This window comes from Kogia breviceps, chromosome 12 (assembly GCF_026419965.1).
Source record: "Kogia breviceps isolate mKogBre1 chromosome 12, mKogBre1 haplotype 1, whole genome shotgun sequence".
Lineage (NCBI taxonomy): Eukaryota > Metazoa > Chordata > Mammalia > Artiodactyla > Physeteridae > Kogia > Kogia breviceps.
This window is the reverse complement of record NC_081321.1, coordinates 33,339,925-33,356,973: the sequence shown is the minus strand read 5'-3', so window position 1 is coordinate 33,356,973 and position 17,049 is coordinate 33,339,925. Positions and strand designations below refer to the sequence as shown.

Below are 17,049 nucleotides of genomic sequence, written 5' to 3'. Positions count from 1 at the left end.
AGGGGAGAAGAAAGCAAACATGAACAAATAGACATATAATGTCATGCAAAGTGCTGTGAAGACAACAGCACAAATAAAAGGGGGGGGGGTATTTGGGATGGGTAGTTGGAAAAGGCCTCTCTGAGTGAGCAGGGCAGAGACCAGGATCGCAAGAGGGAACCGAGTCCTGTGAATTTCTGGGCTTCCTTTCTCAACCTCCTAGCAAGTGTGATCTGCAAGCAGTGAATATTCCTCCTGGCTGAAACAAAAGGATGCTGGTTGGGGGTCTTGCTTCCCATCCTGAATAAGTTCGCCCTTGACAATAACAGTGCCTTTCAGACCAGAGGAAGGTCTGCTGCATTCAGATTGAACTTTAGTAGGAAGTTTTCAGCTGTCTCCAAACTGCTTCATCACTGAAAACACTTACAATAGGCAATAAAGCTGACAGTATTGGTTGAAAATATAACAGTATTTACAAGTAACTGCATGAGAGGAAGCATACTTACAATGGCTGACATTTAATACTCGTAAGTGTTGCTGTGGCTTGTAGTTGGGAGGGTTCTGGGGTCTTGGCTCATGTGTAGTTAGTTCTCCATTAAAAGCTTTCAAAAAGGATCCATCCACCAGGCTTGAAGCATTGGCCTGCTGATACTCCCTTTATTATAATGATACGGTAGTTCAGGGTTGGATTTAAATCAGTAATGGACTGTACACTGTCAGTTGATGACTTCCCCGAGAAAGCCCAAAGGGAATGAAATAGGAAAAAGGAAATCTGGCCTAGGTATTCATGGTTAATTTCACAGCTCCACAGAGGAAAGGGGTCACCTGTGAAGTCTACCACCACCCTCTCACAAATCCCCACACGACCTGAAAGCTAGAGGAGTTCTATATGAAAACTGTTTGGGAACTGTCTTCAAAACTGCAGTCTAGATTTGCCAACAGAGTCTATTTAAATTACAAATCCTGTTGTCTAAATCAGTGTTTCCAAGCTAGTCTACCAGCCGAGCCGCAACCTTTTTTTTTTCTTGTCTCTGCCACTTTAAAAAAGTAACTTAAAAAAAAAAAGGGGGCAGCTTCTCAGCTGCCTTGCTTTGCAGCGGAGATAACAGAAATTGGCCACAGACTTCTTTACTTGACTGCTCTATTTATGGCAACTTATATGTGTATTTTTAAGTCAGTTACAATGGGCTATTGTTCAGTTGTATACTGTAGAAACATATATGTTGCAAATCACTCCCAAGGAATCCTGATGGTTTAAGGATTTTTTTTTAATAGCCTGAAAAAGAGGTAGGATACCCAAGGAACTGGTGACCATTTTGTTTTTATTTATGTGCATTTTATAAACTGATAAAGCTCTTAAATATTGCATGTTTTTCTCTCCCTTCCTTTGGCATTTTTTCACCTTGTGATAAGGAGGCTATTGTAGAAATTAAAATTTGTAGTTCCGAAGACTCAGCCCTCTGCTGTGGGTTATTAATCTATCGTTTCTTTCTGGGCTTGCTTTGAGGTCCTGTTTTTGCTTCTCTTTGTTCTTTCTGTAGACAACTAATGCCAAGCTTCGCTTTCTCTTAGAGTACCTATAAGTAACTCAGAAACAAGATTAGCCTTGAGTATGAGCATAGTTCTTGTGTTTGAATAATGATATTCACTTAACCTCTTTATAAAAACTCTTATTCATGTACTTGACTGAATGCATCCCGCGACCTGGTTCCTTTTCTTTTGCTGTAATTTACTGATAAAAATAAATCTCCTGCGCTAAGCAGTAGGAATCTCTCCGAAATGCGAGGAAAGTCCTAAGAGGAGAATTCATATGTTAATGATCCCTTCCAAGTGAGAACTTGGTTAAACGTGCCATTTGCTGACATCATTGTTATGGGCAGAGTGGAGATGATTTCTTTAAGAGGTGGCCTTGCATATGCTCCCAGCGTTTTGTGGCCCGCGCGTGCACCTGCGGGAGGGGGAAGTTTACATAAGCGTCCTGGGGTATTTGCATGTCAGCTGCTCCACTCACTAGGGCTCCCGGGAACGGAGCGGACGGACCGAGGTAGGTGCTCGAGCTAGGAGGCTGGCCAAGTGGGGGGGGGGGGTAACTTTTCGAGGAGTAGCGTGTGCGCGGGACCTCGTGGATACCTGCCAGGGGCACGGTTTGCAGTGACAGTTCCTGGAAAGCGGGTGGCAACGAGATCAGGCCGGGCAGGCGCCTCCTGCGGACGGGAGCCGGGTGTGGAGCAGGGCGTGGATCAATCACAAGCCGGGGTGCCGGCCCGCAGCGCTGCGAGGAGGGTAGGACCGGCAGGAAGCGAAATGGTTACTTTTCTTTAATGCGGGCTCTGGTTACTTCTGAAGGTCGCCGGCCCAGGGCCGGCTCCCGGAGCCAGAGGGGAGACGCTTTTTTTCTTTCCGCGGTGAAGGATCTTGGAGAGGCGCGGGGCTGGGGCGTGGGGGACGCTGTGGCCTGGGGTAGGCGACTCAAACACGGGGGAAGCAGAGTCGGCGACACCGTCGGGGACAGAGGGTCTCTGGGGAACAGGGGGACCTCTTGCCAGTTCCCCCACGGCAGGTTAGCTGGCGGCCGCGGGTGAGAATCTCCGCGTTGCACCGAAAGGGGGCTCGCGGAGGACCGGCCGGCAGTGAGCGCGTCACGGCGGGCGGTGGCGACCCCTCGCCCGCCGGGCGGGGCCAGCATTGCGCCGCGACGGGGCCCCCGCGCTCGCTGCCCCCGCCCTGCTGGGGTCTCCTCCGGAAAGGGGTGGGCGCGGGTGACCCGCAGAGCACCCAGCCCTGTTTTCCTCCGGGAGCCACCCGCGCCTGGCCAGCCTCGGCCGGTCGCAGAGCGGGGGGCGGCGAGTGCGCGCCGAGGGCTCCGCGGAGGGGCTGCAGGCCGCGTTCGGTCGCGCGGCCGCAGGTGGGGAGCCGCCGTCTGGGTCCCGGGGCTCGATGGCAGCCGGGCGGCAGGGGCTGAACGCTGAGACTGCGGGGAGGGCTTCGCGTCCGAAGCTGGGGATAGACGCGGGGATCCGCGGCCACTCCGTGCCGGCGTGCAGCCGCGGGACGAGTGCGGTCCCTGGGAGATGACGCTGCGCCGAGGGCGGCGCGGGGCCCTCTCTGGAGGTGGCGAGGGGGCTTCGAAGGCCCCGAGGGTCGGGAGGCTGCCCTCGCGGGCCTCGCGCCGGCGCCAAGGAGGACTTCTCTCCCCGCTGCTGGGTCTGGAGCTCGGCTTCTGGGTGCGGGAGGCCGCGGAGGCGGAGGAGCCGGGGTCCGAGTGGGACCCGCGGCCCGGGCGCCCCCTGGCGGCCCGAGCAGCCAGCGTGGCGCGGAAGGTGGGTTTGCGGGGCGCGGGCGCGCGGGCTCCAGCTCCGAGCGTCTTCCCGAGGCGGGAGCGGAGGGCCCGGCGGAGCCCGGCGGCCCGTCACCCGCGGCCCATGTCGAATTAGCCCGCAGGGTTTTCCCGAGGGACGGTGGCATCCATTTCTCCGACTCCCCTCCCGCGGCCTTTTTAAAAAGCCCGGGTTTTCACATTAATCTGTGTCAGCTAAGTCAGGCTATGTGTGGAATTTGTTTTTACAACTCGAGTCTCGTGACTTCTCAAACACTTTCTTGAAGTGTTTTCTCTGGAAACGTGTTTCAAATGAGGGCTGTACGTTTCACAAAGAGGAGTGTTGTTCGAGAGCCAACAGGTGACGGGGTGAAACCCGAGTCTGTGTGTACATTGGAGTCAAGTCTGGCTGCCGTTTCCTTGGGCCGCCGTTGAAAATGGAAATTCAAAAAATCAATAGGAGACTTGAACACGATTTTGAGAAAATATCTGCGTCCCCCCATTATGGAAAATAGTGAATTCATTAGAACAGTGCCTCGCGTGGCCCGTCTTACACCGTAACCAGCGTTTCGGATTTTATCTTTACAGGCTGGTTTACAGCCAAATAACTTGACCCCCAAAGCGCCACTCTAGCAAAGGATCATGCTTTGTCATGATGTTTCCTCCTTTTGTTTAAGCAGGCTGTCTTTCTGTCGTGGAATGTATTTGTGCATGAAATAAGAATGCTTTGAAACCCTGCAGAGTTCCACATTTCCTCTTGGAAAAATGGATAGCTTCTTGGCAATGGTATGGTGCCTGACGGGCCACTCAGCTGTTGGAAAATGTACAAGTTGGATGGAGGTTTACCTGGAAAATACAGAAAAGGCCAAAGGGCACAGGGCCTAATGCTGTTAATTGCTGGTATGAAGTCGTTTTAGTCAAGGAATGTTTTATAGGCAATATCTTTGGATACCTTCATTCTGTTTTTATTTTACAGTTATCATTCATTTCAGTATAAAGTCAAATTGGGTTGGCCTCTGTTGGCCATGACTTTTTAATTGTCTTTAGCAGACAGTAGGCTTGAGTGCTGTTTGTGTGAAAACTTTAAAAAGATTACAGTTTAGTGTCATTTACTAGGGAATTCAAATCTTGATTGTAATAGTTTTAAGACCTATGGTTTTTGCAGGTCTCTGACTTTTTTAAAGTTTTAAGCTAAGGATATCATAAAACTAGGATATATATATATATATACACACACACATTCATAAATACATACATAACATACATTGTGTGTGTGTGTGTGTGTGTGTGTTGAAAAGGATGGAAGTGTTAGGTTCTGTACTACCAAATTAGTCTGTAGTTAAATTTAACTCACCTGCATATTTAGATTGGCTGAATTAGAGTAGCTCTTGAATGGGTGTGTGTGATCTGCATCTTCTATGTACAAAGGCCTTGTTAACAAGCAGTTTAACAAAGAAGTTGTTAAGCAGCTTGTGGCCCACAGGATGGCACTTAGCAGCAGGGACACTTAGGGAATGTTAGCCCAACTGACTTCACAAATCAGTATCTGTTCTGGTTTTTGATGATCAAAGGACTTCTAACTTCCCTGAGCATGTTCACACAAGAAATACTTTTTCCTAGGGATCCTATAATGCTATGGTAGTCTTCTCATAGTAACTAGAGTGGAATTTCATTGGGAAAAGTATTTGTAATTAGGGGTATGACCTTAGACTTCATTATTCAATGGCAGGCGCTGAAAATTATTGTTTTCTATTTGCATGATTTAAATTTGATTTGGTAACTTGGTCCAAGAAAATGATGAATAATAGGAACCATACCAGAACTGATGTACAGTTATAACCTCAGTCTGAATCTGATTGAACTCATTCTCCTCAATGCTCTCTAATCCTAACTCCCCTTCTGACTTGCCTATATAGTATTTCCATATTGGTGCATCATCTTTCAGCCACCTAGGACTCAGAACTCTGTTTGACCCAGTTTTCCCCTTTCTTATCGGCTCCTTTTACTTTCTCTCCCCAAGCCACCATGTTTAGGCTCTCTTGATGACAGTGGGCTAATAGGCCCCTCCCAGGTTCCTTTTCTCCTTTAATTTTTTTTTTTAATTTTATTTATTTATTGGATGCATTGGGTCTTCATTGCTGCGTGGGGGCTTTCTCTAGTTGCAGCGAGCAGGGGCTACTCTTCGTTGCGGTGCGCGGGCTTCTCATTGCGGTGGCTTCTCTTGTTGCGGAGCCTGGGCTCTAGGCGAGCGGGCTTCAGTAATTGTGGCTCGAGGGCTCTAGAGCGCAGACTCAGTAGTTAATGGCGCATGGGCTGAGTTGCTCCGCGGCATGTGGGATCTTCCCAGACCAGGGCTCGAACCCGTGTCCCCTGCATTGGCAGGCGAATTCTTAACCACTGCGCCACCAGGGAAGTCCTCTCCTTTAATTTTAAGACCAGGAGTGGCACCCTCCTGCTCATATGCATTTTGTCCTTTCTCATTGCCTCTAGGGTTAAGCTCAAAGTCTTCTGCTTGAGATGTGTAATTCTTGAAAATGTTACTCAGTGCCACCACGGTCGTCTATTGTTGCTTCTTTGGAAGAACGCGTCTTCCAGCAAAATGTCAACTCTTTACTGCCTCTGGACCTTCGTATACTGTGTTGACCTCTTAAGCTTTTTAGGGAAAATAGTAAAGGCTCATTTATGTATATGTCAAGATCAATCAAAATAATAATCCTTAACTATCCAGGATGCAGCATACAGCCCAGTAGAAAATAAATGATCTCCGAATGGCCAAAATAGCATAGCAAAATAATAAGGCAGTTTTTTAGCTTGAATAACACCTTCACATACTATATGTTATCTTCCTTAACCAGTGATTACTGTGCTTATGGGAGGAATGCTTAAGCCCTTGTCCACAGCATAATTATTCTGTATACTTTTGGACAACTTTTCAAACTGTATTTGCCTAATTTATAGAATACTGAAAGCAACACATTAAAGGCACGTGTCTGAAGGCATGCAATTCTGGACATCACCTCAGCGTTGTGAGATAGCCCACAACTCCTCCCCACTGGATGGCTGACTTAGAACTCCATTTGCTTGAATCCTGAAGCCAGTGTTCTTTATAGTGTTCATTTTCTACTCAAAATGAAAACCAATGATCAGCCAAAGGCTAAATCACATATAACTTACACACGTACCACCATTAAAGAAAGCAAGGAAATTCCGAATGGAATTTGGAAACATTCTTATCACAGTGGGTACTTTTTTTGTTTTTTAAGTTCTAGCTTTTAATGGAATAAATGTCAGTTTCCTTGATTTTGATGTTTCCCAGAATGACTCAATAATGGTCTTTAAATATAAGGATGAGTGAATGAGTGAAGTAAATGAATCTGGAAAGTAAATCTCACAAGGAACCCCTCCTTAAATGAATGAATTTGGGGAACAAGTGCCGTCTCACAGCCAGTCATATACTGGGTGCTTCCGATTTTTGCTTTGCCAAAGACACCTGGAAGGTGTCTAACCCTGCCGTGCTCCGTAGACATGGGTGTGTGTGTGTGTGTGTGTCTGTGTGTGTATGTATGTCTGTGTCAGAGATTTTATTTAGGGACTGGTTAGAAGCTCACTCTGAGGGCCAGTAATGGCCAATAGTTTATCAAAACTGTTCGCCCTTCAGGAGGCTAGAGTGTGTCGCGAACTCACAAAGAAGATGAAACTCCCCTGTCAACATTCGGTCTCTTTTACTAAAGTGTTCTTACTCTGAATGTCACTGGGCAGCTTCAAGATGTGTGTAATCAGTGGAAGTAACAGTGGCGATTGGTACGTGTCAGTGGTAACTTTAATTCTTCATATTCATATAATTATTTTCTTCTTTAAAACTTTCACATCCTTAGGCCATCTTTGGAAGGCAAATAGTTGCTGTTTTAAAGAGCCAGGCCCCACAGTGTTTGGTGACTTGTCAAAGGTCTGAGGACTTCAGGGCTGAGCTTACCGACTGCCCGGGGCAACAGGTTGCCTTCCCTCAGCACTGCTCCTGTCCCTTGGGTCAGGTGCTCTCTTGACAAGTATATGGTGATTGAGAAGTCATACATCTGCGGGCTGTTTGTCTCTGAGTCTTTTTAAATGGTGAGAAGTAGCTATTTAACTATCTTGAAGGAAGAAGGGAAAGAAAGGACAAAGGGGGGAAATGGAACTTTTCAACTTCGTTGCATGGCTTTTGGAAAGCAACCCCGAGTCCTCGTGTTTCTAAGAAAAAGTATCTCATCTCTCCTTACCCAACCTCAGGCCTCTTTGACAGTGGTTTTAGCTTTAAAGATGTTGCTTCCCCTACACATTTCGTTCATGGTCAGGCTCAAACCGTTTTACTTCTTTTCCCTGCCTTATCAGACTGACTTACATCCAGAATCATAAAGACATTGGAGCGGTTGGGGTCCCTACTGGTTCATTTCCTTAACAAACCTAGCACAGAATTGGTTAATGCATGATTGTCATTCACTTGTGATTGAGTTCATTCCGTTTATGGCAGCATTTCAAGACCAGGACAATAAACCTGCCTCAGAGTAAGCACGGAATACTGGCGGCCTGAGCTATTTTGGCTTTTTTATTCTATTTATCTCTAACATCTAACATGGTACCTTGCACATAGTTTTTTTTTGTTTGTTTGTTTGTTTGTTTGTTTTTCTTTTGCGGTACACGGGCCTCTCACTGTTGTGGCCTCTCCCGTTGCGGAGCACAGGCTCCGGACGCGCAGGCTCAGCGGCCATGGCTCACGGGCCCAGCCGCCCCGCGGCACGTGGGATCCTCCCGGACCGGGGCACGAAGCCGCGTCCCCTGCATTGGCAGGCGGACTCGCAACCACTGCGCCACCAGGGAAGCCCGCACATAGTTTTATTTATTTTTTTAATAAACTTTTTTTTTAAGAGAACATGTTTAATTTATTTGGGGTTAGGTAAGAGAATGTGAAAAATACTTCCAAATGGTTCCCACAAAAGTGTGTGGGTGTGTTGGTGAGGAGGAGGAGGAGGAGGAGGAGGAGGACGAGATGGGGGGGGTGACAGAGCAACGGAAGGAAAATGTAAACAGCTGGTGAGTCTGGGTGAAAGGCCGTCTAGGAGTTCCTTACTCTTCTTAAAAGTTCTCTGAAGTTTGAAGTTACATCAAAATAAAAATTTGCAAAAGTAGTGAATAACATACAAAAGGACTAAAGGACGAGTCACAGGACGGGGCCACTCTTGTCCACGTTAAGTGTGGCTCTGCTAGAAAGAAACCTCGGAGAGCTGTTTCCCCCCATATCAAAGCCCGTAGCAGAATAGTGCCGTCTCAGCTGTCATTCAGCTTACTTGCAAACCTGATTTGTGGGTCCTGTTTCACAGGACCAACCCTAAGAGACAGCACCTGGAAAGAGAATGAATGGAATTTTTCCTGTTAGATCTAATTCAGCCATGGTTTCATGTTTGGCCCAAAAGGTAATATTTTGGCAAAGCAAACACAACCACGTGTGGATGGCATTCAGAAGACCTTTCATCATCACCCAGAGAGCATAAGTAATGGCCAAGCTTCCCTCTCTCTCTCGTGCCACAAAGCGAGTACCATGTAGTAATGTAAATGTCGACATAAGGTATATTTGTGAGATCACCTTTCTGTCAGTTATTTTATACATTCTTACATGTGCAAGAACCATGCTGCTTCCATATGATGAAGTCTGAGATGGCTATATACTCAACAGTATGCTTTCTGGGCCTGCTGACAAGACAGGTAATCTTTAAAAGAAAAATCCAACTTCAGGTTGTTACGCTATCAGGTAGAGAAAAAATACCTAGTGGTAATAATGCAGGATGTGTACCACTGCCTGGCACGTGGAGGTCACGCGGAGTAACTTATTATTTTTAAATATTTCTTTCTTTCTTTGGTCGTGCTGGGTCTTGGTGGCGGCATGGGAACTCTTAGTTGCGGCTTGCACGTGGGATCTAGTTCCCAGACCAGGGATCGAACCTGGGCCCCCTGCATTGGGAGCGCGGAGCCTTGTCCACTGGACCACCACAGAAGGCCCTATATATATTTTTTAATGTTAATTTTTTGGCCAGCTCTTACAACTTGTTAGTAAATGTAATGTTTTGTCATTTTAAGTACTTATCCTCTGATATGAAGGAAAACGAGAGGCTTTCTCCAAATTAAGAATGCTGAAGCAACAGCTCATGAGGCCATTGAATTTTCATAATCCTTTTTGACTGTATGTCCTCCTTAAAATGCCCTCTCTGGGTGAAGTGGACTGGCCCCCCTGTCCGGCTGTGTCATCGTGCATGTCTGCACTGCAGCAGCGTGACTATTTCACCAAAGAAAAGGTTCCACCCAGGAGGCAGTGCAGGGCTGCAGGGGTTTAAGGTCACCCATGAGCCCGGTTCTAAGGCCACTGCCCTTGGACAGCTGACCCGTGGCGGATCGCTCTGAGGCTCGGTTTCCTCTTCGGTTTTAAGCAAGATACACCCCCGTGGGGTTGCTTGACGTGGTGATCAGATGTCACAGCACTGATCACGCCAGGCCAGGCACAGGGGTGAGAGCTAGCCGCCAGAGTGTCAACAAAGGCCACTGAGAGCTGCGCCTGTGTCACTCGTGTGCCTTCAGTTCATCACGAAGGTCATCGCTTCGCCGAGGCGTGGTGAGTGACGGTTCAGTTTGAACCAAGGCTGGGATGGCTGTGGGAGCTGCAGGCTGGAGACGCGGCCGGCACGTCCAGGTGGCTGGGAGGATAGGAGCATGGCACTGGGTGCTAAGTGATTTCCCTTGATGAGGGGGGTCATTTTCTGTGCAGTTTCCACAGAGGGCTAACCAAGCAGTGTAGCTGTCGGAGTAATTCAGCTCTTTGGCAAAATCTGCATCTTTGTTCTAGCCTGGAAGATTTGCAGCTTGTCTTAATTTGTGGTGTTTTCTCTTGTTTTAAAAATATAGTGACATTTAACTTTTAGGTTCTAGTTAATATTTATGATCTTAGTAAGTCTGTGCAGAGCAGGTACCTTCACATTTCCCTCCTCAGCCAGATTTGGCAAAGGGTAGACGTGTGTATTTCATGATTCAGGTTCATTTGCATTGAAGGCACCCATTCTCCTGGTGCGGGTATTTGAGCGACGGGTTAAATTCTTAACCTCTAGTTCTCTTCCTTCCATATGGGGGGAGTGGGGTTTTTTTTCTTTTTCAAAACAAAAGGGAAAGACTAGACCCAAGAAATGTTCTGACTTTCATTAACACGTCCTTTTTTACTGAAGTACAAGGAATGTGCCAGTGTTTAGAAAGCCTTTCCTCAGACATGAATGAAGTGCACCTGTTGTGAACTTATGTCTTGTGTAAAAGGGCAGTCCCTCCCAGTGGTGGGGCAGGAAATGAGGTCATCTTTACTTTTTGTTTGGGGTGAATGAAAGTTACGTTTATTAGTTGGAATAATATCTACTGTTGGGCATTGCTCCTCCCTAATAAAGATTGTAGCCATTGGATGTTTGGCCTCCCATTTGTGAACTGTTACAATTTTAATTTTTTAGTGTCCTTTGATTCATCAGAGAAAAATCGTCAGTTTTCATACTCACAGGCTTTAATAGGTACCATGTTCTAACAATAAGTATCTAGTGTTGCACTGTGAAAGTCACTGACGACAAATGACTGAGTGTCAGGCTGACAGTGTTTACCTTCCACTGTCTTTCCTACTTGGTGCAGCAAATGAGAGAATTTTTTAAGGCAGAGGAATTTTTGGAAGTCTGATGTGTCAGACACGCAGTGTGACTAGACTCTGGTTTTTAGTTGTGTGACTTGTAGGCAAATCACTTAACTTCCCTGAGCCTTGTTTGCTTTAAAATTGGGTTGGGCTAATTATCTTTAAATTTCTTTCTTTTTTCTGGTGGAGGGAAAGGGGCAGGTACAAAAAGCTGCATCTGATCCTTAAAGTCTTGTACCTTTTTTGTTCTTCTTAGTGCCTGGGGACAGGGGATGATTTTTCAGAATCAGAAGAAACTTAGAAGGAACATACATGGTGATAACAGAGTTCCTGGGCTGTAGGTCAGGGACTGGTGTCCTGACACCTTTATGGGCCTTCATCTGAGGAGACTTTTCAGGGGCGGACTTAGCCTGGTGGCGCAGTGGTTAAGAATCTGTGCCCTGCAGCAGGCTGAGAGCATGCAGTACGGTAGGTACTGCAGAGCTTTTCAGTGGAAGCTTTCTAGTAACACCGCTAAACGTTGAGTTGTCACCACACTGGATTTTATTCTAACCTGGTGCTTGGATTCAATTACTGTCATATGAAGGAACTCATTAATGAACGTCTGGCTGACTTTAGCCCAGGGATAGTAAAGGCTTGCGGATTTAATGTGCTGTGAAAGGATTTAACTGTGCTATTTCTACTCCATGAGTAAACGGAGTTCAGTGCCTCTCAAACTTTATTGGAAACCTGAGACCTAAGCAGTGTGGCCCAGCCGACCCAATCCGTGCAGGCAGCCGTGCTCCGCTGGGAAGATGGATGAGGAAATGCAGGGAACCAAGTGGGGTGACTGGAGCCATCTTTTCACGGCACACAGTAGTGGGCAAGGCCAGGGGGCGCAAACCCAGCTTCTTCCTACAACCCCTGAGGCTTCGCAGGGATTTCATTTGTGGGCAGTCAGCAAAGCAGTTTTCTTGAGAACCTTTCTAATGAACAGTGTGTAGAGAAGCACCTTTTTAGAAAGGCATCTGGAAGTAAACTAGTTTGGGTGGCATCTTCTGAAATGCTGAGCTGTTAAAGGGCCTCTTTCCGAATCAGCGCGGCCCTAGATTCTAAGTTCCAGGGGCCTGGGGACGGTGACACTGGCGTGTCAGTGTCCCTTTCTCTGGGCCCTGCCATGTGTACGCAGGCATTCAGTAAAAGCTCTTGGAGGGTGAGAGCAATGCCTTCATGTTCATCTCTTCGGTTTGTCTTATATTGCCCACAGCAGCCACCGTCTGATGTCCTGTGACTGAGAAGCTGGCTGTTTGACTTTGTTATGATGCCTTTGGAGATGGAGCCCAAAATGAGCAAACTTGCCTTCGGGTGCCAGCGGAGCTCCACGTCAGATGACGACTCAGGCTGTGCGCTGGAGGAGTACGCCTGGGTCCCCCCAGGCCTCAGACCCGAGCAGGTAGGAACCGAGTCCTCTGCTTTTCTATTTTTCAATGTGATTTAAGGTCTTCAAGGTTTTTTTTTTTTTTTTTAAATGATCGACTATCACTGTCACAGTGACATGCTGTGTCCTTGGGCCTCACTCTTTGGATGGTTTTAAATTTTTGCTTTTAAGGTCACACTTAGTTTCTCCATGGAAGTTTTCAATCCCTTTTGTACTCTTGGATTCAGAAGCCCTATAAGGATGCTATTTTTGCCTTTTTACTGAGTGAAGACCAGAGTACTGCCTATGCATTTGTCATGTGGATTTCTGACTTGGGTGTCCCTTTGGAGAGAGTGGGAGGAGTTTAACTTTTTTAAAAACTTTAGTAACAACAAAAAGGTAATCAAAGGAAAGAGGAAAAGTTTCCAAGTCAGTTCTCAGCAGTGCCTTTGCTTTGGAAGAGGGAGATATGGAGCTCTGAGAGACCATCTGAAGTGTTACTGCGTAGGATTCGACGTTTGATAACCGTGCACATGAAAGATTCTGTCACCACATGGTGTAAATTGGAAAAAAAAATTAAAGAGCTCATTTTGTGCCTTGTTGTATTGTGATTTTAAGGAAGATGAGAACGTTCTGTGTACCTGTTTTTATCTTCCCAATATCCTTATAATGATGAACTTATTAAAAATTGCTGGTGTTAGACATAAGGGCCAAGATAGTTTGAAATTAAAAGAGCCAACTAGGCGTATGACTGCTTCTGAGTCATGGCCGTGTCTCCCACTTTGATGGGAGCTCCTTCGAGAAGAGGGGTTTCCGATTCATCTGGGGTCTAGCACAGTACCTGGCACACAGGTAGCTAGTATCCAGTGAGTGTTTACAACCGTACAAGCTCCTGCGGCTGATACAATGGAAGAGGGTGGAGAGCTGGTCCTCCGGGTAGGAAAGCAATGTTTTGATAAACTGCTTATTAAGAGAGAACCCATCTTGCAGCTTAGGATGAGTAGGTTTTGTGAGACACTAAGATATTGAAGCAGACAGGCCCCAAATTCCCTAATCTCCTATTTTTTTTTCCTTCAATCATTTTCATCTTTCCTTAGCACTGCAGTGTCCTTTGCAGTACTCATTAAGGATTTCCTTTAGCTACAACAGAAAGAAAAAAAAAAAATCTCAAACAAAAATTGAATTCTCCTTTCAAAGTGAACTAAGTACAGGTTAATATAGCTCCCTTCCAGTTTCCTTGGGGAAATTGACTCCAGATATTTAGAAAATAGCACCCATGCAAGCAAAGAAAGCTGAAGCTTGAGAGAACCTGATATGGGAGAGTTTACAGAGTTTAACAAAACAGCTTTTGTGTTTGCAATGTGTAAAATTCAGAGAGCAAATCCAGTGTGTTGTGTAGTGGCTGGATTGTGGACAGTGTCACACAGCCTTGTGTGGTCATTTCCAGCATTCATTCAGGACTCTCTCGGCTGACCCTACCTAGCATTAGATGTGCATGTCTTATGGTGCATAATTTATGGTGCCCCTAATTGTCACTATGAATTGCATTCCTGAAGAGCAATTTAGCAGCTGGATGCTAGCTATCTGAGGGTTCTACTCAGTTGGCTCAGCTGCTCTTCTCATTAGCTACGAGTAGCCAAATCCTGTCAGAGGCCAGAGCCAGTACCTAAAGGGCAGGGTAACTTGAAGATGGAATGAGCTCAAGTGTTTGCTTCCTGTGTGCTGATGTCCTCTTCTCTCTCTCTCTCTCAGATCCAGCTCTATTTTGCTTGCTTACCAGAGGAAAAGGTTCCTTATGTTAACAGCCCTGGAGAGAAACACCGAATTAAACAGCTTTTGTACCAGTTGCCACCACATGATAATGAGGTAAAGTAACAGGAAGAAGGCTAATGAGGGGGAAAAAAAAAAAAAAATCCACCCTGAGCATCGTGGTGCCTCCCATAAACCCCAGCTCCTCCCTGGCTAGGGCCCTTTTGCCCTTCTTCAGTTAAAATTGGGCCGGAGAATACAGCTTTCCATTCTTTAAGAGAGAAAAGGGCGTCAGTGCAATAAACTTAACACAAGTTGGTTTTTACAGTGTTAGCAGCCACCCACCAGTTATCAGGAGCCCACAAATTCCTGCGATCTCCCTACCCCTTCACCCAGAGTCAGTGCTTTATGGTGGCTCAGGCCTGCAGTGGACTTGAGTACCTGTCGAATGTAGAATGAGGGTGGCAGTTAGCAAGTTTAAACCTTTTGTAGAAAGGTTAATGTCTTATGTGTTTTTAGTGTCTCAGCTGATAAAAGTTTAAACTTTTTATCTTAAAAAACAAAAGAGGACTATTCCTTCAAATTGCATTTCCCTTTTGCTAGAGAGGCTGCAAGATTTGGTGTCATTTTAAACGTATGGGGTCATTTTTAAACTGGCGATTCACGGGGGCAGGCCAGCTAAACTTGCTGTTTTATTTCCTGAAACTTGATTCTGGAAATAAAGAATGGGTGACCGAGGCTGTTTGCTTCAGAGCGGTGCTTCTGCTTCTTTCTGTGAAGGTGCGGTATTGCCAGACTTTGAGTGAAGAGGAGAAAAAAGAGTTGCAGGTGTTCAGTGCTCAGAGGAAGAAAGAAGCGCTCGGAAGAGGGACGATTAAACTTCTGTCCAGAGCGGTGACGCACGCTGTGTGCGAGCAGGTAGCCCGTTCAGGGATGAGCAGTGATGTGCGTGGACCAGCTCGGGGGGTAGGGGGCAGCGCCAGCACAGGCGTGGGCCCTAAAAGCCTCCAAAAACTGAGATGAGAGAAGGAAAGGCAGCGTAGCTTCTTATTACGTGGGGATTCGTGTTGGTAACTGGCTACACTGCTGTGTATTATGGGGGAGGCATGTAAACATCGGGAGAAATCCAGCCTTTCGTGGGGTCTTGGCTTGGAGCGCGGTGCTGGGGCGCACCTGGGGTTCAAGAACGCGGGGACGTAATGAAGACATTCGGGGCCTCCTTACTGGCTGTCCTCAGAGTAGGAGTATATCCGCCAGGAGGACGCCTCCAGAAAACCACTGCGCGTGTTCTGAGAAGCAGTCCAGTGTGGTAGTAAATCTCTCTGAGGCATGTTCATTCCAGTGGAGAATCACGAATAATCCCACATTAAAGAGCTATTTAATCACTAGCAGGAGGGGACAAAAATTAAAGTTTCGCTGACAAACTTGGGATTTAGCATAAAGTGAAAAAGGCTGAGAATCCAGTCATTAAAAAGGGGTCATTTAAGATCTAAATTCTTCTGTTTTTAGTGTGGGTTGAAGATAAATGGAGGTGAAATTGCAGTGTTTGCCTCTCGAGCGGGCCCTGGAGTATGCTGGCACCCATCCTGTTTTGTCTGCTGCACGTGCAACGAGCTGCTGGTCGACCTCATCTATTTTTATCAGGATGGAAAAATTCACTGTGGCCGGCACCATGCTGAGCTGCTCAAACCCCGGTGTTCAGCATGTGACGAGGTAAAAAAGTTCATCCCTCAACACTGGAAAAAAATAAGCTTCTAGTAAGCCAATATTCCACTGTTCACACCTAAGCAAAATACAGATCTCTCCTGCTTACGCTCTGTGTGTACATTTTTAAGATAACCCTTCACATTGGTACAGTGGGATAATATGCAGCCAATAAAGAGAAAGCAGCAGGTGTCTGTGTATTGATCAGTAGCATGTCCTTGATAGACTGTGAGAAAACAAGTTGCAAGAAGAGTATGCAGCAACTGATCTTACTTTTGTTAACGGGGGAAGAACAGGAGTGTATACATATTTGCAAACACTCAGAAATGGCATGTAAAGACTTATACACTAAGTTAACAGTGGTGACCCCTGGAGCATGTGTGGGGAGGGCTGGTGGTGTGAGATGAAATGTTTTTCCTTAATCTCTTTATTTTTAAGTAATTTTAGATTTATAGAAGAGTTGCAAAGATACAGAGAGTCCCTGTGTACCGTTCTCCCAGCTTCCCCTATTGTTAAAACGTCTCACATAACCATGGTATATGCATCAAAACTAAGAAGTTAACACTGACGTAATACCATTAACTAAACCATAGATTTTATTTAGATTCCCTCCCTTTTTCTACTGATGTCTCTTTTTTATTCCAAGACCCCATCCAGGGAACCTCATTGCATTTATTCATTATTGTCTCCCTAGTCTACTTCAATCAGTGACAGTAAACTTTCAGTTTTTACTTTTTATATGTTTAAGTTTGTTCAATGATGTGCTATTCGAAAATTTTTTGAAACCAAAAATGTAAAAAAATTAAAAGTCCTTAATCTGGAGACAGCACCGTCAAACGAAGTGTTATCTACGCACGCGGTGTTCACATAATGCAGCATTCAGAGAGCACTAACTGTGTTGACTCCGCGGCCACTTTGATGAGTTTTCTTTATTAAAAGGCGCACAGACACTAAATTATTTCAATGTGAATGTATTCTTTGCCAGATTATGCCAACTAAGTGTGATTGCGGAGCAAAAATAGGACCAAGTGAATTATATACAATGTAGAATTCTGTTTTGTTTTGTAAAGCATAAGCATGCACTTAGTTTCTCTTTTTCAATGTTTTCACGTTCGGTTCTTGTTTTATAGCTAAATCGAGTTAGTTAGTTAAGCTTGAGGCTGTAAGAAACAAAGTACACTGTATAAATGACTTTAAGATCCAGTGCCTGTCAGTTGCCCAGCA

The 17,049-nt window shown here is 45.9% G+C and overlaps 1 protein-coding gene across 6 annotated transcripts in view; it reads left to right on the top strand.

Annotated features, from left to right (window-relative positions):
* PRICKLE1 (prickle planar cell polarity protein 1) overlaps window positions 1-17,049 on the top strand; it is a 109,371-nt gene that overhangs the window by 85,691 nt on the left and 6,631 nt on the right. For 3 of the 6 annotated variants that reach the window (XM_059082155.2, XM_059082156.2, XM_059082157.2), the window contains 4 exons: window positions 12,223-12,408; window positions 14,125-14,238; window positions 14,902-15,039; window positions 15,631-15,834. In XM_059082155.2, coding sequence (XP_058938138.1) covers window positions 12,274-12,408; window positions 14,125-14,238; window positions 14,902-15,039; window positions 15,631-15,834 — 591 coding nt within the window. In that variant the 5' untranslated portion in view covers window positions 12,223-12,273. Of the gene's footprint in view, window positions 1-1,975; window positions 2,024-2,243; window positions 2,263-8,993; window positions 9,933-12,222; window positions 12,409-14,124; window positions 14,239-14,901; window positions 15,040-15,630; window positions 15,835-17,049 lie in introns of those variants that run through there. The other 3 variants (XM_067009090.1, XM_067009089.1, XM_067009091.1) reach the window with 3 other exon arrangements.